Source organism: Coturnix japonica, chromosome 8 (assembly GCF_054131305.1).
Source record: "Coturnix japonica strain WE chromosome 8, WE-NBRP24, whole genome shotgun sequence".
In the NCBI taxonomy this organism is placed as follows: Eukaryota; Metazoa; Chordata; class Aves; order Galliformes; family Phasianidae; genus Coturnix; species Coturnix japonica.
In genome coordinates this window covers 8,536,970-8,558,205 of record NC_140670.1, presented here as the reverse complement: position 1 = coordinate 8,558,205, position 21,236 = coordinate 8,536,970, and the positions used below count along the sequence as shown (strand labels likewise).

The following is a 21,236-nucleotide window of genomic DNA, read 5'->3' as shown; positions in this document are numbered from 1 at the left end:
GCAGAGGCTCCAAGCCGCCGGCCCCCTCAGCAGGTATTTGGGGTGGCAGCTCATGATGGAAGCACAGCTGGAGCTGCCTGCAGCCCTGACCCCTGGAGGAAGCTCTACAAGAGACTGCAGCCATCCATATGGGATGGCCCAGAGCAGCTGGGCCTGGAGTGCCTTACACATCTCCTCCAGCCATGTCTGAGGGGGGAGATGATGCACAGCATCTACAGACCTTTGTGATTTAAAGAGACAAAAATCTCACACTAAAAACCCAGAAGTTTCCACCTTAACTTCTGTCAACAAAACTTGATCGTTTCCTGCTTTATTTATTTTTTTGTTAACTTCAGAATGGGGAAAAAGGGTGGAGGGATGAGAAGGAATCAGAGCAGAACAAAATGTTTTTGTTAGAAAGGTGTAATTAAACCAGGGATAATACTTCCTGGAAAAACACTTCTCTCCATTAAAACTGCCTAACAAGAACAACAGCTACGTGCCATGGTGAATGGGGCTCTTTGTAGAGGTGTTTCTCGTGTCTCCTTGGTATTAGCTGTATCTTTTGCATGGTGTTCCAGTGCTCATAGGAGGTGCTGTGCTTCACACAGCAGTTTCTGAAGGAACCCTGCATCCTCATCAGAAGTTTAGGGATCTCACAAAGGTGTTTTTCATCCACACTGCCCCAAATTATGTTTGCTTTAGATTTTGGGGAATTCCAGGTGATGGGGAAATACACAGGGTCCCATCTTCATCTTTCTGCATGCTTTTTTAATTTGCAAGTTAAAAAATAGCCAAGGCCCACAAAATTAAATGGCTCTGGATCACTTTATAAGCAGCTTTTCACAATTTTAGCCACATTTCTGTAACCTGGTCTCCCCCTCAGATTCAAGTGATAAATACCAGTGCCTTAAAGTAATCAACTCATCTACTATACCACCCTGCCTCTGTTTAGATCTAGCAGTCATCACTTTCCACATGTGACATCAGCCTACAAGATATCAACATAAACTGTTTGTATAATGAATTGTACATTTTATTGTCCTGCCAGCAAAGAAAGGGATATAACGGCACATTGCCTGTTGCCGTCAACAAAGGTAGTATAATTGACACCATGCAGTCTGCAATATAGTGATGGAACCATATACAGGCTAGTTTTTCCTTCTTAGCACAGCAGGGTTTACAAATTCTACCACATCATTATTTTTGTAAAAAATATTTTTAAAGAATAGTTGATTTTTTTTTTATTTCTTAATAGGCATTTAGAAAATCTGCTTCTTAAACCAAACTATATTTTAAATACACATTATTAATTTCTATGGCAAAGATTTCTGTGGCTCTGGTTTGATAATGAGATAATTGCCTTGCAAAGGTCAAGAGAATGGCATAGTTAGCTTTCAGAGACTGAACAAAGCACTTGCTATGGTTCACTGAGCGTAGTTTCTGTATCACTCCACGTCTCTTTGATTCATCTATTACTAATATTCCATGATACACTTACATTATGGACCCAACTATTTCAACAAACCTGTAATCAAGGAATGACCCTGAATAAAATACTCTGCAGAAAACAGATGGTATGCTCATCAAACACCTTCAAGCCCAAAATAACCTTTCCTGTATGAGAAGGGTAGTTGATTAAAACCCAACTTTATATTCTAAGGTAAAGCTCAGAGTAAATAAAACTCAACATGATACTACTGTGTTATTGAAACAAACTTCCTGGATATTTCATTCCTTTTTTCCACCTCCCCATCCCCAAGAGAAACCAACATTTATAGTCGTAATTCCAAGCCTGTAATGTTTGGTGTGACTGTAAGTGGACTTGACAATTTGGACCTAATTCTGTAAAAGCTCAACACCACAAAATTAAAACTCTTCACAGTAGCAACAAGCTCCAGTGACAACAGTACAGGAGTACTCTCTCCTACCTGCCTCAAGCTGCTCAGTGCATGGTACAGCAGCAGTTCTACGCCACTGAAATGCCTCAGCTCAACCTGCTGAGCTGGTGCTCCCCTCTGCTGCCATAAGAAAGGCCTGGACTGGGCAAAAAAACAGTAACTAACATGTCAGGGTTAGGACAAAGGGGGACATTACTCTCCCATCACAGGCACTGCCGAATACCTTCCCTCTCGCTCCCATTATTATGCATTAAACACATCTAAAAACTGTATAAAAGACCACACGAGCTTCCTTGTAGAGATGTATGGAGCTCACAAGAAAGGTGCAGCCCACCGCTATGCAAGGAGATTTCACTAGCATGAATCGTGGCGCTCATCCATCTAGAGCTAAGGGTAATAAAACTTGATTCTCACAGCATAGGCACTTTGCTAAAGAAATTACACTGGACCCGTTACTAGAGCTGCCCTGTGTGTGCACAGAATATGCATTCTCACACACGTTCACCAGCACAAATTCTGTACTTGGGCTGACTCAACAACACAGTGCAAAGCAAAACAAAACCAAGTTTTAAATCACCTGACAGCTACTGGAGCTGCATCTTGCAGCACCCTCTTCCCAAACCACGAGGGACTGCAGACTCCCCTGAAGCAGCACAATATTCTCTATACCCTTTGAATTAAGAGATCACGTCTTAGAACTGCCCTTGCACATGGAAAATCAAACTCCTAGCTGAAACTCCTGCTGAAAAAGCTCATCTTTCAGGAAGGCCAGAAACACACAGTCTATAGGTGATATTTGTTCAAGGCCCTTGGAGCAGATGCACAGCTGATGAGTGCTCTGCAGCAGCAATGGGATGCACAGGGAGTTTTCCTGTTTTGCATTTATTAGCATAAAGCACCAACAATGACTTTAGCAAAACAACACACACTGTAAAGCTTCTGCAAAGACATAGGCCACAGGGTAATGGTTAAGGTAGATAAATTTCAAATCCAGACAAGGGATCCTTTCACTTATACTGAGTAACTGTGCTACATACTCTGTCCATGTAACATTATCTTTGATTGTGATAAACTCAAGCTGCAAATGTGAGATCAGTAGTAGCTTGTAGTAGCTAGAAGCCTTCAGATTCAGTAGAAAGAACACATTTGGTACTTAAAATTTCAAACAATAAATAGTATTGATTCACTTTAAAGGAATCACATTTTCCCCTTGGAAATCAGTGGACACTTAAGAAGAAAAATGTCTTTACTGTGTAAAAAGGAAAATAGCTGTTAAAACGACTTACCGAACTCATCACATATACTCTCATTTTCTATAAGGGTTGGATGATCAAATGTATCCCGACAGTAGAAGATTTGGGGGTTCTTGCTTGTTACTGCAATGCCACCCAGGGCTAAAACGAACTGGTCTGTTAGTATCGAAGAAGGCTTGTCCTGAATGCGCTTTAACATGGAACGATAGCGACAGTACTGTGGGTAGCTGAGAATTAGCAGGTTTGAATCTTCATCATCCTCACCTGGAAGAAGAAAAGAAAAAATAAAAGAGAGAATTACTCTTATTGCATCAGAAAAAATACAGAACAAGGCTGTTAATCAAACAGCTCAGAAAACCCACAGCCTGTCAAGGTCATTATCTTCTCAATATCTATCTTTTACATCATAGTGGTTTCTGAAAGAAAGGTTAAAAATAGACATATTTGAAAATATTTATTGAAACAGCTTCATCTCTGGCTTCCTGTCCAGTTCTGCCATGCCTCCCCACAAGGGACTCCACCTGGCTAAGGAAACCCCACTCTGAACAAGCTGGCCAACTGCCTGAATCAAAGTGCTCGCCACCCTTTGCCAACTTGGCTGCTTTGACAGAAATATTATCTGCCATTTTCACTCAGCTCTCTATACAGCCCCACTGAACTCATGTTGACACTACCTAATGCCTTTTAAAAATAATAACACATGAGCCCTAGAGAGCACAGCTACTAAGGCCCTTCTGAAGTGCCTGATACTGGCAACCACCAAAGGGCCCTGGACAGGAGCAGGGCTGCTCCGACCCATGCAGCGGTGTGAAGCTGCCCAACAGGTGGAGGGAGCTTCCCTCATATTAACTGCAAATGCAGCAGGACTCAATAAAACACCTACAGAGCACAATGAGCAAATGAATTTCCAAGCAGCTCATACTGTCTAAAGGTACGGTCAGAACATGAAGGAGTCCTAAGCATGCTTCTTTCCGTTCCCCTGAGCTTTACATGATATTGGGTGTAAAGGTGGCGGATGCTGAACTATCACAATCAAGTTTCATCATATGACAACCAGCAGGAAACCTAACAGCAAAAATCCAGAGATGCAAACATGAGAAATTAGTCATTTGCAGGTATGCAGCCAGTACTTAACAGCACTTCTTTTTATGCTCATTTATCTCCTCAGGTGGGGCAGCTGAACATGCCTTTCCCTGCATGCCAATGAAGACAAAGCAAGAGAGTGCGCAGCTTACATTTTCTGCTTACCCTGATTACTGAATAACTCAGCTATTTCTTCTGACGGAGACAAAAGGTCTAATATTTAATCCCATTACTAATACCGAAATCATCTTTCTTAGCCTTAAAGTAAAAATCACTTCAGATATTGAAAGAAATGTCAGATCAGCTCTTTCCAGCTAAATACAAAGGCACAGCTCGTCTTGATTTGCGTGAGGCAATGGAAATGTTGACACACAAAAGCCTACATTTTCAGAAGTCTCTGGAAGCAGACAGACCGTCCAGAATGTCACCACTGCAGACAAATGCGACGCTGCAAAAACCTCAGCACGGCAGAGGGGCTGGGGAAGCCCAGCTTCTATGGGCACAGCTCCTGAATGCAGAACTTTGCCCACAGCCCTGAGGTAGGTGGGGAGATGAAACCACTCGTGTACCAAAGTAAGAGTAACGCATCGTGGTAAACTGCATTTACATTACTTCTCTGAGAAAGTGAAATTTCTGGCCCTAACATCTCTGTTCAGCCATAAGGATGTGGCCATGCCTCGATTTCACTAAGTGTCCCACGAGCCTCCAAAACAACGTGACAACGGCTCCTGGGATTAGGTCAGTCTCTGCTTTATTAGTAAACCCTAAAATCAGATCAGGAAAACTGTTCTAGGAATTACCAAGCACATGATCCATCCTTTAGCTCCTCTGAGAGTTTCATATACGCCTGCCTGACCGTTATTACTACTTTATACCCCTGTGTAGATAGCGGTGAGCTGAATCTGTTGATCTGACAGCGCTTTTCTCAAGCCAGGATGTGGTCAGCTTTTTAAACAGGGTACATATAAACGTACGTTCCACGAGCCTTTGTAGTAAACCATTACTTTCCAGACAAACTGCTCTCAGACCCTGCAGAGAATTATACAAACTTCCTATCCCTGCAGATCAGCATCTTAACTCAAACCCACGGCATAAATTAAAATCACGCTATTTTTCACTGGATCACTTTTACCCACGCTTGTGCAACTCCACCGAGTACTTCATGATGCATTTTTTCCTCTCCTTATTCACTCACTCTATGTTCAATAGAAAGCTCTAAGAATGAATAAAGACTGAATAAACTGAAGATTTGTTTAGTGAAAGACAAACAGTGTTCCTGGAACAAAGACTTTTTTTTCTCAGCCACACCCACACAAGAAACGAGAAATCAAAGTAGACCAATCCCTAATAAAACGCCAGCCCAAAGAAGCATTTCTCTTCTAGCACAATCTAACACGTCATTTAGCAGTGGGCTTAGTGCATATTGCTGAATATTTTTGGTAAACACGATCAGAAGGAGTTTACTGTTAGGAGGATTGAAATGCTGATTGCATTTCATTAAAATCCAGAAAAACAATGTGATTTCTAAAATCATTTGGCTGAGGTCTTAGTAAACCACAATGCTGTATTTCTGTGTCTCACTCTGTAGCTTCAGTAAAGAAAACAAGGTAAAAGATAATACCTACAGTCTGCTGCTTGTAAGATCCTAGTGAAATGGCTCTAATCCTATGCTTATACCATAATTACTTGTTTTAATAACCCCCCTCCAATGTCAATTTTTCATTTACTTATATATTTCAGAGCTGAAAACAGAGCAACTGTAATTACTGCGCACGGTTCCGCCCCTGCGTTACCAGCACTGCCTATATATGCACAGATGTAATCCAACAGTTCCCTTTGTGAGGGGTAAAGAGAGCCGGGATTTGGCACAGCCTGGCATTTATGTTGGATTACATGTTCTTCAAGTTGTCTTTGTAAGTAAGAGATGCATGAAATGCCAAACACAATGAATCTATGCAAGAACTGACTTTTCAAATCAGCACAACCATTTTTAATATGTAATGCAAGACAATTAAAAGCCCCAAAAGAAAAAGAGCCTGCTAAAAGCATGCATTCCTAACAAATCCATCCAGAGCCAGAACTATTTACAGAAAGAACAGAGAAATACAGCAATGTAACTCCTTTTTGTTTGCTTGTTTCAGAAACATCAGAGTACAATGTTATTGCTAACCGCCATAATCTACTCCCAACATCAGCCAGAGGTTTTTTTTTTCTTTAAAAAGACCTTCACACCAGGATTTTATAGAGCTTGATGGAAAAACTATGCATGTTCCTTCCTGTACCTAATTACCTCAACTGCAAAATCTGCCAAGTATTTTGCCCTTTAGTTCCTTTAATCGTATTAGTGCAAATGCATTTGGATGCCAACAGAAACAAACATTTAAAGATTTTTGCTTAAAAGGCTCCAAATATGTATTGGGCTCTGTTAGGAAAGCACACGCTCTGCTCCTTCCCAGAAAGCAGAGAGTTATTTCTTCAGAAGAAATATGAATTTGTGCCTCTTGTAAGACTAAATGTCTAGTTTCAACCCAATTTAAGTAAAATAATGTCAATACGAACTGCTCTCACAATGATTTATGCTACCTTCTGTTACTTTATTACATTAGACATTCCTTTCTCGAAGCTTTATACTTTTCGCCGTGCTCCTAGCAACCACATAAAGGCTGAGCAGCAACTTTACGCGCCTGGCACGGCTCCAGGCTCGACTGTTATTGATAATTATATTGAAGTTTCAATTTAATTGCTACTCTTGTGACACGGAATATTTTTTGTAATTAGGCATTTCCCATTTTCTGTCCATTCATTTATTTTTTTTTTTGTATGTTACTGAAAACCACCTTTCTTTTCCCAGAAAAAAAAAAAAACCCCGTCAGAACAATGATGCAGATAAGAGTAGGTACATCTGTTACTATCATTACCAACAGTGCAGTGTGAAGAAAAAAATTCAGAGGAAAAAAAAAACAAACAAGAAAATTGTGAATATAATTTCTCAGAAGGTAATTTTCTTTTCAGTTTAAGTGCTCTTCTTCTTCTTCTTCTTCTTCTTCCAGTTACTCAATGATTTCCTGTTCTAATTACAAGACATTATACAGAAAGTCATTTTTAAAAAGGAAATGTACTGGAGCAGGAGACTCAACAGCGTCATTCGCTTGCTATGGTTTGAAATTCCAAACTTTTGCATCTATTTTATAAACCCTCAGCTTTACCCGGTGCGATTTATTCTGCCCCAGATCTACCATCTCTTCCAAGGCAGTTAACACCATTGTATACATCAAAGAGGAAAACACACTCGCAGTTAAACTGCAGGCAAAAGGAAAAGAAAAAAAAAAGATCTTTCTTTTTTTTCCTCCCTGACTGTAGCTGTTAAATTGGAGGCCAGCCAAGACTGAGAGTGGAAAATATTAAAAAGTAAAAAAGGAAAATAAAAAATAAAAAAAGAAAAGCTTGTGATTAAAAAGCGAGAGAAGAGATACTCAGTTCTACATAGAAATGAACAAGCCGCAAACTATTTCATAAAAACATACAGTGACGTAAATTACACATCAGCGTTGCAGTGTTGTGGTTATTTTGAGAAATGGCTTGTACTGTAAGTCAGCTGGTAAAGCCCCACCCTTAATGATTTTGTAATTCTCCATACAGCGATCAAGCGGAGCAGTCATGAAATTGCCAAGAAGGAAAACAGACTGAGCTGCAGAGAGTTTGTAATAAAAAGATAATGTACTTTTAACATAACAGAAGTAGAAGATTGGTTTTATTAACTAAAAAAACTACTTAAAAGGTCCCAGGCTTGCCATTTGTTTTGATAAATGTTAACACAGATCTTCATACGATAAGCAATGGAAGTATCAGGGGAACCAGATAAAATGGGACAATGCTTTGCTGTGTGGGTAGCAAATTGAGCAGGGGAGTTATTTGGAATACAGAGCAAAAATGAAGGCAGCAGCAGCAGCACAGTGTCCGTCAGCCTTCCTCCTGCTTGCTATATGAGCCACTCTGCCATCTTCCATTAGCTCCACTACTAAGGGGGCATCCCACAGGACGCGCAGATCACAATTAGTTTACCACAGCCTGTATGCATGGTGCAGCCATACCACTGCTATGCAGTAGGTAGGGAGGGAAGGACGGCACGTCTGGGTATGAGGAGGCACTGGGATGGCAAAGGCTAGCAGTACTCAATGACAACAGCCAGGGCTCCTGCCCACTCAGAGCAGCTCACTGCCCCCAAAGCCTGGCGTGAGGCTGGGGCTTCAGCAACAAACTGAAGCACACGTGAGGGGATGCACTTAATTCCATTTGGACATATTTTATTTCATAGTATAGTTCTAGCAAATCCCTCCACAGCCAGCCAGACCTCCCCACAACCTGTTCTTTGATAAGGCTCAGATCCTTTCACTCTCTGGAGTTACTACTGCCTTGCCATCTATGATGACTAGCTCAGTCCAGAGACTGGACCTGCAGATCGAATGGCTGACATGAATGCCACCAGTGCAGCCTGCCCTGTGCCAAAGCAGTGGTTCAAACGCACTCTAGAACATCCCCTCCCAGGAGGAACACTCGCCGCCAACGCATAAAAACACTGAGGTCATCTGTGATAGAAGACTTCTGCTCTTTTAGCACTTAAGACTGACCCAGTTCTCCTTCCCCTGCTCTGTTCCTTTGGCTATGATGTCCTGAAGGATGAGCAAGAGAACAAAGGGAGATGATGAAGATCACAGAAACATAAAATCATGCAAGTTGAAAAAGACCTCTAAGGTTATCTAGTCAAACCATCAGCCCATCACCACCATACCCATTACACTACATCTCTAAGAGCCACATCTACCCTTTTCTTGAAAGTCCCCCACCTTCCTGGGCAGCCTGATTCAGTGCATTACCACTCTCTGACAATAAATTTTTCTTCATATTCCACCTGTGCACAGCTAAATGCAACAGCAGCAGGTTGGATGGGAACATCTCAAGCATGCCTGTTCTACTAACATCCCAAAGGCCACAGCACAGCTTGCCAGCAGGCAGAACAAGCTTACTGCACAACCCAATCCCCTCAAAAAATCCAAGAGCAACAGAAATAGCACAATACTGCAAGAGTACCAAAGAAGAAACTTTGTGTTTATGACTTTAAAATCTCTAAGATAAATCTCAAAAGGGGAACACCTTTGCAGATCACCCTCCAGTCTCAAACCAGCCAAATAACCCCTATAATTACCCAGATACTGCAGCTGGCTGAGAACCAATGGCAACTCTCACCTACTTCTCTGGGCGCTCTTCTGAGTGATAGGATTGTTCCTCAATGAAACAACCTCCAGGACTGCATTATGGCAGGCTCCTTGCTTCACCCTGATGCACCTAATTTTCTGCACAGAGGCAAGGCTCAGAGCTGCAGCAGGAATCCATGCACCCTCACACCAGGATGCTGGAGCTTGGGTCACTGCACCACCACCAAAAAACCACTCCCAAGTGTTCTGGCACACTGACCCCTCTTTCCTTGGGGATCAGGAGGACTTAGGAACTGCAGCTTGTCCAAGGCACCTGCCTTTTCATTCCCACAGTCCCTGTTCACTCAGCAATGCCACTTGGTGCGCCTTGTCTGGCTAATTAGTAACAAGATCTAAAAATATTAATCTGAGAAATCATATTTCACTCACAGATCGAGACAAATACAGTAACGATTTAACCCTGTGACACGGGACTGAAAATCTGTGTTTTTAGGTTTAAAACACTTTGAGTAAATTAATGACACAACAGGGATACTGCTTTGTTAGCAGGACCCACTTGGCTTGCTTTGAGAACCCCCCTCTATTTGAATGCTAATGCAATCAAGAACAAAGGCAACGTGTTGCAGGATATGGAACACAGTGATTACATTTATGTTTACCAGATAATGATGATGTTAACAAGTTGCCTGTAATTCTTACCTGGATGTCTGCCTGCCTGATTTTGCTTTCATACTGATCAAAAGGCAAAAGCTATTTTGCCAATACACAGAATACCAGACACAGCCTTCCTCCACGTATCAGATATTTCTTCCCTTGTAAGGAGGAGCCAGAGCTAATTCTGAGAATTTTGTGCCACTTCCCCAGCTCTCTGTTTTCTGTCACAAAGCCAGAAGAGCAGCAATGGTTCAGACAATTCCTAACATTAGTGTTACATTTGAAAGAGAGGACTTACAAACCTACTGGAGATTGTAACTACTCTTCCACCCAACAGCAAAGCAGTCCCTGATAAAACAAACAAACAAACAAACAAACAAGCCAGCAACATCTCATGTGTGTGCAAAGCACATGATTGAAGAACACTGTACAGTCAGTGATGTGGACTGGATTTGCTCTAGTTCTACTCAGTGGGGACAAAACAGGGCATGTTCATCAGTGACTGACAGTAGGTCCATATCATTAAATCTTCCATAATATTTATCCCATCAAAGCACTTTGAGTTTAAACCCTACGTCTGACTTTGAAGAAGGCAAAATAAATTCAGTAAAGTGTCCAGGTGGACATTCAGTGCCCTTTTCCATACCCCGATGCAATACTCAGCTCCACATAACTGCGGCTCCTGCTCTGCTCTCCCCAAGCCCTCCTGTGCCATAGGAAGCAGGTTTATGAGGTGTTTCCAGGCTCCAAAGAAGAGTGACTGACAATCGTCATTTCCAGCTTTATAGAACCCCTCCATCCACAGCCCTCAGAGTCCTTTATGGAGATGAGTAAAAATTATTATCCCCATTACGCAGGGAGAGAAACTGAGACAGAGAGAGCTTAAAGAATTTATTCCACAACATCAAGCAACTTAGAGACCAACGGAGACAGCAAAGAGGCAGCAGAAGTCCTCGCTGGCAGGGATTTCTGGGTAAGGAGAGTTTTCCTAAGTTTCCTTGAAAGGGAAGAGACCATCCCAGCCTCCTGCCTCCACCGGAGCAGGGCAAGGACCAGGGCAAGTTCTGTGCTGGGGCATCTCTGCTGCTGCTCCCCTTGGCCCTGCATGCCCACCCCAGCCACTCCTTCAGGCCAGGAGCATCCTGTGCTGCTGCCCGGCCAGGATCACCCCTGCACAGACGTTAGTGGCATTGAGCCACTGATGACTGCAATGACAGCAGCTGGAGGAGGAGGGGAACAGGGCCAGGGACACGGCTGAGGTCAGGGCTTGGCCTTGAGAACCTCTTCCTCACCACCCAAATTTCCCTCCCTGCTTGCTCCACAGGGCACAGGAGCAGGTCAGTCCATGGCCAAACAGCCACAGATCACTATGGAGAATGGCTCTGATGGTTTTACACTGCCCTATTAGCTGTCTAAAGCAGATGGAGAAGGGGGAAGGGGGAGACTGGTAATATAAGGGAGCACATGCTGCCTGTCCTCTTGAATGTTCTGGGTCATGTGGACCCAGGTTGAATGTGCATCAGCTTTAAAACAAGTATTTATCCTGGTTGTCGTGGTTACTGATAAGCAGCTTCAATTCTGCTGATAACAAAAATAAGAAAGAATTAAAAAGGGGAGGGGAGCGCAAAACATAATTTGGTAACGTGGCGAAGCCAAGAAGAGGAATTAAATCACATTAAACAAGCCAAGTGTACTGTAAATGGTTCTGCCTTCCTATTTGCTTTTAAATCATCGAAGAATCAAATATGGCAGCTGCTTCAGTTTTAACAAACAAACAGTGAAAATCCCTTCTAATAACGAAAGGAAATAATGATATACTTTCCTTTCGCTGCATTCAAACATAATTTAATTTTCCCGAGGTGAGATTTGCACAGGGAACAATCAGATAATAAGTGTTATCATTCTCATAGACAAAACTGAACCAGCACTTTGCAATTCAAAGTGCTATTTAATGCACCGTTTTCAGCAATCTCTGAACACCATCCAACATACCACTGTACTACGCTTCAGTACTTACAGGCAGACCTGCTCCTGAAAATACTCAAGCAAGAGAGAGTACAACAAGCACAAGCATTGCACTGCTGCTATGGCTGCAGCTCCACGCTCCCTGAAGAGTTCTCATGAGCAGGTTTGCAACCAGGGACTTCTCCACCTTCTCTTTTCTATGACAGCTACAATTATGTGTCCTGGGCTCCCTCCCCCTGAAGCACAGCACTGCAGAGAACACACTGTGGACAAAAAACTCTGCACTTGCAGAGAAATGGGCAACTGGAGCCACTGGAAAAAGAGGCACCCACCGTTTTACAGGGATGATAATTAACCACTGGAACAACAAAACAAAGGCAGCAACAGGTTCCCTAAGCTAGTGCTCAAGAAAGAATGCTTTTCTCTGGTGATACTTCCCAGACTGATGGTTTCTAAACTTGCGGTCTGTTCATTGCCTTCTGTGCTGAGGAGGTGAAGAGGTCCACAGCAGATCCATCCTTGCTTGGGAAAATGTTAAGGAATGTAAAACTGAAAGACATGGGAATCCACTGAGAGTCAAGCTAAGTTCCTGGGCTTAGTATCAGATTAACAGGACTCCTGTCATCCCCTCTCTCCTTCTTGTTCATGCACCATTCACACAGAAATGAGAGAAGTGCACGACACAACCCAACTCTTATGGGACTGTTACACCAGCCTTCCCAAGGGGAGAATCCATCACCTCCATTTTCCATTGCCCCCACATGCACAGGTCAAAAGCCTTATCTCCATGTTCCACACGGCGCCTTCCACCATCATCCTCCAAACTCACAGGAGCTCTGCCCTTCTCAGAACAGCAGCGGCAGAAGCTGCCGGTCCCAGGGCCACGACACACGGTGCGGAGGGCAGAATGGGTCCGGTGATTTAAAGAGTGCAGCTCTGCTTCTGACATTTATGCCCTCTTTGAAACCCTTAATGAAGTAACAACCCCGTTAATTCTTGCCGGGTATTTGGTACACATAAAAACGGCATTATCTACTATTTACCATGTACTGCACACAAGTGGTATCTGGCTCCATATAAAAATAACAAGCTGACTGTAACCCTCCGCTCCCTAACCATACTGCTGATTTCTTTGACACATGGAGAAGTGAGAATAATTACATTTTACTGACTGCGTCTCATTACACTGATTTAAGTAAGATTTCCAAAGCTGCAAAAATGTGCTTTCCAATTTCATTTGTTTCTAGCAATTCCCTCCGAAGACGGTTAGTAAAACCCTCAGAAATCATCATCAATATGGACAAAAATTGTACCCTTCTCATGTGGACATTTGACAGAGGGATAATAGGGTCTAGAAACACCACAGTCAGACGTTTCTTTTCTATTTAATGTTTCCTTCTGTGCCAAACATAATATAACAGACAAGTGTTAGAGAGACATGCAGGGGGGAGCCTGAATAGCGAGCTTTAAAAGAGGTCTTTAATAGAGAAGCAGTATGCTTAGTCTTCGACAACATTCAATGGCAATTTATTTGCAGCCATTTTCTCATGTAACCTTTCACACTGGAGCAGGTAAGATAGAGCACAAGACAATTTGTCAACTGCCAGATATGAACAAAAGAAACCATTTTTAATAAGCTTCAGCAGCCCCTTGTATTTGTTTTGCAACATGTTAATAACTTTTTTGGAAGCCAATCAAAGGCAAGAAGAGCAAAAGAAGTCAAGCTGGGAAACAAAAAAACATAGTTAAAGAATTTTACAGATAAACTTAAGTTATCATCTGCAGTGTAATGATGCTTAAACCCAAGAGCGGCACAGAATTTGAATTAGCATGCTGCTGTTTCTTAGAAAAAGCCACGCCGTGGTTACAGAAAATGCTACCTCCACTTATTTTTTCCAAGAATTCACGGTCCTTTATCTCATCACAATGCACTATGTACCTGTCATCAGGATAACCTTACTGCCATCAGCAGTAAGGGGCAGCACGAGGGTCAGCATTGGGAAAGGCTGGTGTGGAGCTGCCCGGCTCCCAGCTGCTGACGTAGTTGCGTCCCCGTGCTGCCCAGCACCTTGCACAGCCTCACCTTCCACCTCAGAGCCCACTGAACTGGACCAAAAAGGCCTCCACAAAGCCCAGCAGCCATCATCGGACCAAACGCTCCTAAGAACTCCCAGCCCCATTTCTGAGGGGAACACCTTCTGGTGCTGAGAAGTCAGAGCACCCAAACAGGGAGCTATCGAAATCCCAACACCACAAGCTGCAAAATCTGATGAAGTGTTAAGTAATTTCATTAATGTTATTAAAACATAGAAAATTCCCTTGGAAAATTTCACACAGGTTTTCCCGTCTCCTTGCACATTACTCATGGCCTGAGAGACGTGTGAGGAGCAAACAGAGAGAAATTAAGGTTTTCTCAACTCAGCTTGGATGGAGTCCTAGTCTCACTGGCAGAAAGAGCGGGCTTGTGGGCTTCAGTGGGAAGAGGGCTGGGCCCTTTGAACTAGGTTATTAAGGCATCTGGAAGAGAGGTAGAAAAGTTTATGGTGAGACAAGATGCACCCGAGAACAAAAGGAGCTGCCAGTTGGACAAGCACCCCCCTCACTCGGTGGTGGAAAGGCTCCCAGCCATCAGCAGACACACACCTGCATGCTTTGCTGCCCTTGCCCCAAATCAGATTTTGATTTTAAGGACTTTGCATGAGATTCTGATACCTGGTAGTGGAGGGAAGAAACAGATAAAGAGAAGCATCTGCTCCTCAAGGAGGAGCGGCCTCCTGAGCAAGTAAGGCTGCCTGCGATGTGAACCTGCCAGCCCAGCCCAGCCCAGCCCAGCCCACACTCCTCCTGGGAACTAGCACTGCACCTCTCTTCCTCTCCTGCAGGTCCAGGAAGCAACTCCTAGCGAGGGAGAGAAGCCACGCTACCTGAATTATCTTAAGAGGCCTCAGGTGGAGGCAGGGTGAGAAAGGATTTCAAGACAAGTTATGCCTATGAGCTGAGTAGAACAACTAAGTATCCTCCCACTCCTTTCTCTAGGCAGACTCTTTCCAAGTTTTCGGCGAGAGCAGAAGTCTCCAGTGGATCTGCCCAGGAAGGGCCCGCACAGGGCTGCCAATGCTCCCAAAAGCACCATCGGCTCGTGCTCTGCTCCCTATGGACTCTGGTGCGACACCCAGCAGAGATGAAGGCTCTAAGTAGGAAACAGTCCCAACATACTATCTGCTAGTCTGGAGCGTGCTCTAATAATAGATAGCACTGTCTGTTTCAAAGCTCTTAATGGACGCTAATTAGTCCTCAGGGCATTCTTATGAGGCAGGTAGATAGATAAGTATTATTTCTTCTGTTTTACATATGAAATAACCTCCCTGGAGATGTTCTGACTTGCTTAAGGCCACCGAATGAGTCACAAAGCTTCAGTCTCAGCAGGCCTGGCTCCCAGACCTGGGCTCAGACCACTCACCGGATCTCCTTCACCCATGCAAGGGCAAAATCTTCACTTCAAATGTGGGCTGAGAGGGGAAGGAACATCAGAGAGAGGTGTCAGCCCTGGGAAAAACACTCTCTAGGAAAGGAGCTTCCAGAAGAACGATGAAACAGAGCCTGGTATCTACTGAGTGCCAGACATCAAATCTAGGGCAAGGCGAGATGAAAAACACTCTGATACAAAACCGTAGGAGTTTCTGCTACGTGCTCTACTCGAGCACTGGGGGCTGTTTATTGTGACTTGTGACTACCACTCATGTCAGACAAATGGTTTTAGGTTCTTCACTTCTAGCATGGCCATGAGTTAACACAGAGCTCCACAGGATGCATACAGGTAAGTCCCTGGAAAAAGGAACAGTGACAGCACCCACAGCAGCCACTCATCACTTCAGCTTAAAAAAAAACCACCTTAATTTTGGCTTCCATGGTGCTCAAGAACCAATCTCCAGCAACTATCGGCTGTGCAAAACATTACTAATTTACCAGAGGGAAAAAAATTATTTATGCGGTGCATTATCAATTTTAAATGGTGATGTTTAAGCACGAGGCTGATGAACTACATGCAGTATAACGCAGCTGCTTTGCATTTTGATTCCTTTATTTATAGACCACGGCAAATTAATAACTCAAAAATGTTGTTCCAGGCAAAGTAATGGACACACAATAAAACTATTCATTTCCTCAAAGGTCACTCTAGGAGAAGCATACATTGTTTAGAAGCCTACCAACAACGCTATTGTTCCCAAGAAAAGTGAAAATACATAATAAGCAGTTAGCGCACATATCTGCATTGGAGACCCTGGGCTAATTTAAAGTGCAATCTTAAGGCAATCAATCATACTCTAAAATTACTTCATTTTCCAAACTGTTTACACTTTTTAAGTTACAAATCCACTTTCTGCTATTTCAACTCACGATTTACAGCTCCAGATTTAGCCTGCCTTGGCTTGCAGCCAAGCGCTAGTCATGAGGGAGCTAATGATCTGAACAGATCAGTGTTTTATAATGGAGAAAAGCGCATGTAAATTTCCAGTATGTCTGCAAGTAATCAAGGCATGCTGACTATAAATGAGACGGCCTGAAATTTATTTTAGGAGAAATATCTTAAAGCCGCACTTTTTATCCGGGCCAAGAAAGAAACAAAAGAAAATCTCTTTTTAAAAGGTACTCCAAGATTATTCAAAATTATTCTAAATGAAACTGCTACACAAACAATATGTTAAAGAACAGCACAATAGCTAATTTCCTTCAATGTTTCTATCTCGGCCAGATCGTATCCTTATCACGGCAAGCTGGAACATTAAACTCTCTACTTCATGGAATCAAAACACAAGAGTGCTTCATATTACATTATAGAAAAATGAGCCGTTCCCTACAAACAAGGTCAGATTTCTGGAATGCCAAAGGTCTACATTCAAACAGAGCCGGGAGGAGGGGAGGCTTTGCCCACTCCGCTCTCTGAAAAGCAGTGGGAAACGAGACCCAGCAATCTAAATGAGTTTTAATAGCCAAAATGCTAGAAAGAGAACAAGAAGCCTCTCGGGAGACGATACTTACATTAAGCATGATCTTTATTGTTTCATTACAGCAGCATAGCCAAATAATGACTTTGTGTTACTGTACAAATAATGCCGGATCCTCATTTTCTAGCGGAAATAATTACTCTATTCTATCATATTCTGTTTACCATCAGCTACACGCACGCTCCCCCTTGTAGGCACAGCATTGTGATGGTAGCTGTGGGGCCGGACTGAGAAAAGTTTTAGGTTTTTCCCTGTCTTTAAAGGCCGTACCAAGGAGGCATATTCTGACCCAAAAGCAGCTTTAAGAATGGAGCTATAAATATTCTTGCATTGTACTTCATGAAATTCAATCCATCATGATGGATATTTCGGTTATAACATTATTACATGCCTAAACTCAATTGTATAATTGCATAGGGCCAGAAACAATAAGCTGGCATCGCTTTGTTACAGCATACTACAGCTTTAAAATACCTGTAATCATAAATCAACGTAATTATTTGAAGTACTGTCATGAAGCAGAGCAGAAGAAGAAAAATTAAAATAAACTAGCTGGTAGAGACTCTCCCTGCACTTTTCTAAAGACCAGAGGGCTTTGGTGGCCTTGGCTCTCACCACCATTCCAACCTTTCTGTCCACGCTGCCTGGACAGGCACCCAAAGCAGCTCGCTGCCCCGCAGCTCTCCCCCAGCAGCCACAGCACTGAGGCTGACTGCGCCTTGGTTCTTCAAGAGGCAAAACCCCTGGAGCCGGCTGCGGCCCTTCTTCCCTCCCAGCACCTCGCGTTACGAAAGGGTTCTCCAAATCTCATCCCCGCCCCCTGCCAGCCATGCCGAATTTCAGGCTCACTGGAGGCACCGACTGAAGTTAATATTAAAACATGGATTCCTCCCATAGCTTCACTGAAAAACAACATCAAGTTCACAGGGACGGAGATGTCCACAGTCCTTCCTGTTCTGCTCTTGCTGCTTTTAAATCTCTCGCTCCCTTTTTCTCGTGATCTCCACAGACCTCAAACAACGCACTTTGTTGCTTTTGATGCTTATGTGAAGAATGCGCAGCCTTTCACAAAGATGCTCCCTTGGCCAAGTGCTTTCTGACTAGCAGAGCTCAGCAACGCACGCCTGTTGTATATACACACCTACCCACAGCTCCATAGACAACTGCATGCGCAAGCACACACAATAAATATGACACAGTGACTGCATGGTGATTAAAAACCTCACTTTGTCAAATACTCAGCTTTCACCCTCGCATGCTGGGACATCATGAACTGGAATCACAGCTGAAAGTAGGTAAGGTCTGAACATCCACAGTAAGAGGAAGAAAACCCCATTCTCTTTAAATACATCTACAAGAAGCAAAAAAAAAAAGAGGGAACAAAAGATCTGGGGGTGGGGGAGGGAGGGAAAACAACTCATAAGCTCAGGAAAAACTTCTAAAAGAAAAACACATGTAACTAAAAAGGAGATAAATAAATAAGTGATGTGAACCACTTTTGAGAACAAAAAAACATTTGGTATCATCAGAGCCAGTATCACAGAGTGGCCATTAAGCAGCATAAACATTCATTTTCAGTCCCACTGAGTCACCCAGAAAAGCTGGCTCTCTGAAAATGAGGCCGGTGGAGTCTGAGATCCAGCCCTACTTTCCTTTACTCCAACTTGGAATCACTGTGCAGTTACGATACAGAATGTCAGAATACAGTAAACAGAACTGAAAAAGGGAAAGAAAACAATTTTTTTCCCTACAAGTCAGGTTCAGTGCTTTTGCCTATTAAAGTAACCAAATATGTTTCTTTCTGAAATCAAAGCCAAAAGGCAGCATGCCAGACACAGTTAACAGATAAATCAATGTTCCCGAAGGGCGGGCTTTTTTGTTTTGGGGGGTTTCTGCCTGACAACAATCTTGTGGCAAGCAAACAGAACACCCACTGCACAGCTTGTCAATCCACTCACATGAAACAGGAAAGGAAAAGTGAATACTTTCGAAGATCTACGCACTGTTTGGAAAAACTTCATGTTCTAACCTCTCCGGCAAAGGTCACGGTTTTCCTAACTACAAAGTCTGCAGCCATTGTGAAGCCCTCGACATATAATGTGTAATTGCAGTTAATTTATCACTAAGGTTATTGTATATTAGCCGGGGAGTTTGTAAACAAGAATGAATCACAGGTTTCATTTTTGTGTCCCTTACAAACTGGAAGACCTAATAGTTTCCTGTTCCAACATTCAAAATAGTATTGCTTCTATAAACCCACTCCGGTCTCCTTGCCAGCAGTTTCCATTTAATTAAACTGACAGCAAAACAGGGCCCTTGCTAATGTGTTCCAGACCGGTTTTCCTTCAATGTAAATTCTCAGGCATGAAATTACATCTGAAACAGACACAATAATCCCTCTATATCTTAGTCAGAAGTTTAATCTATACTAAAATAACATTTTCTTTGTCTATATTGTAGTCTGCTTTAGAATTCAGAGATCTCTTCTTCTTTTCTAAGCTGAAGTTCAGGGAATTATTTCACTTCCATGCACCTTACAGTCAATTCAGAACTTTCTTCTGGCCTGCAATTTATACATTTATTGTTGGTTTCTAGGCCATGGGCAGCAAAATGATCTCGCGTGCAAGAAACCAGACTCAGGACAGGCTTCAAACTTTCTCTTTCTGGGAGTGTGACAGGCTGGTGGCATGAGAAAACCAGTCTGCAGCTGCTTGAAGCCAGCTAACTTCTGTGAGCCAGCAACCTGATCTTTCACACAGCTCCTCGAGTCAACTAGCTGTAAAGAAGGAAACTGATGAGATTTGTATGTACTTTCAATAAAATCAAGGTGGGGTTTGTTGTTTGTTTAATGGCCCATAACGTTGTACTCGTCTTGTCAGTCTTGTCAGCGCACCACTGATGCACAGATACTCACAGCGCACAGAGAGAAGGGAGCATGCACAGGAGCAGTTGTTTATCTCCTGGGAACTACGGGGTTCGTGGTCATCAGCTCAATAAACTGCAGCACACGTTTATTCCAAACCTAAGTGAGATGGGGATCTCCGAGATACGTGGAGCATTTTGCTCCTGGCCCATGCGCTGCCTTTTTCTGCGCTGGTACCAGGACAGCCTGGGGACACCACAGCCACCAGCAATTCATAGCAGAGGGCTTTGAGAACCTGGGAGGGATGGTGTCCAAAGTAAAATCTGGAAAAGCTACAATTAGTAGAACAGCAAATAATCATTCTGTACTTGATGAAGGCAGCGCGTGTCACAGCGGGGACCTCAGTGCGACTGCCAAACCACACCTTTTCACTTGATAGGACAGAGAAGCTTTATCTCTGTCAGTTACACAGTGATTGCAAAAACACTCTCCCAGGCTTGCTGCCTGACCTTGCAGCCAAGTCCATGTTATGATACTGCAGAGAAGCTGCTCTGCCTTGCTGCTCTGTGGGCTCCTGCTACAGGACACTGAGCCAAGCCCTGCTGCCACAGGTCTCTGAGCAAAATGGGAATGGCACAGCATTCAGTCAGTAACACACAAAGCCACATCAGGACATACACACCGCGGCAGGATGGCTGAGGTTCAGATGGCCTAGCAGTGACTGTCATCTTCTTTCCTTTCCTTGAGGGTCTCTCATTCTAGAGACAACACTCACCAAGCATTCTCCAGGTAAAAAGCAGATGAACCGCTTGTTACTGCTAGGCTGACTTTGCAAGGCGACAAGGGGCAGGAGGGTCTAGCAGAGTAGCAGCTCTTCTTCATCTTGTGGATGCCATGAGATACTGATGTGTACAAACACCCTGCACGGCTGTCCAGAAATGAGGAAAAGACTTTTCGTGCCCATTTATATGGATTTGTCAATACGTGTGACCAGTTAAAAGTCTGCCAATGTGGCAGAGAAAGTACCACTACTGTTTCTGCTGCAGCAGGTGAAAAATGCTCCTACTCCATTTGTGCAAATATGCTGGACTCGTGTTATCAAACACACAAATTCCTGTCCACGCTCTCTCCTTTTCTCCTGCATTCCCCGCCGCCAAAATAGCGGGGATGAAATTGGCCTCATTTCCTGAAAATTTCATTTAGACCCGAATGTTCTTAAATATGTTGTCAGGGAATATATTTTAAGGCTGTTACGTTCACATCTGATCTCCTACCCCATGCTTTTAAGATATTAAATAGGCTTTACCCAATAAATCACA

General features: G+C 43.2%; 1 protein-coding gene across 6 annotated transcripts in view; it reads right to left on the bottom strand.

Moving 5' to 3' along the window:
• The window catches only part of ARID5B (AT-rich interaction domain 5B), a 137,288-nt gene that overhangs the window by 64,107 nt on the left and 51,945 nt on the right, over positions 1 to 21,236 (bottom strand). For all 6 annotated transcript variants that reach the window (XM_032445602.2, XM_085553999.1, XM_085554001.1 and 3 more), the window contains one exon: positions 3,167 to 3,397. In XM_032445602.2, the coding sequence (XP_032301493.2) occupies positions 3,167 to 3,397 (231 nt within the window). The remainder of the gene's footprint in view (positions 1 to 3,166; positions 3,398 to 21,236) is intronic.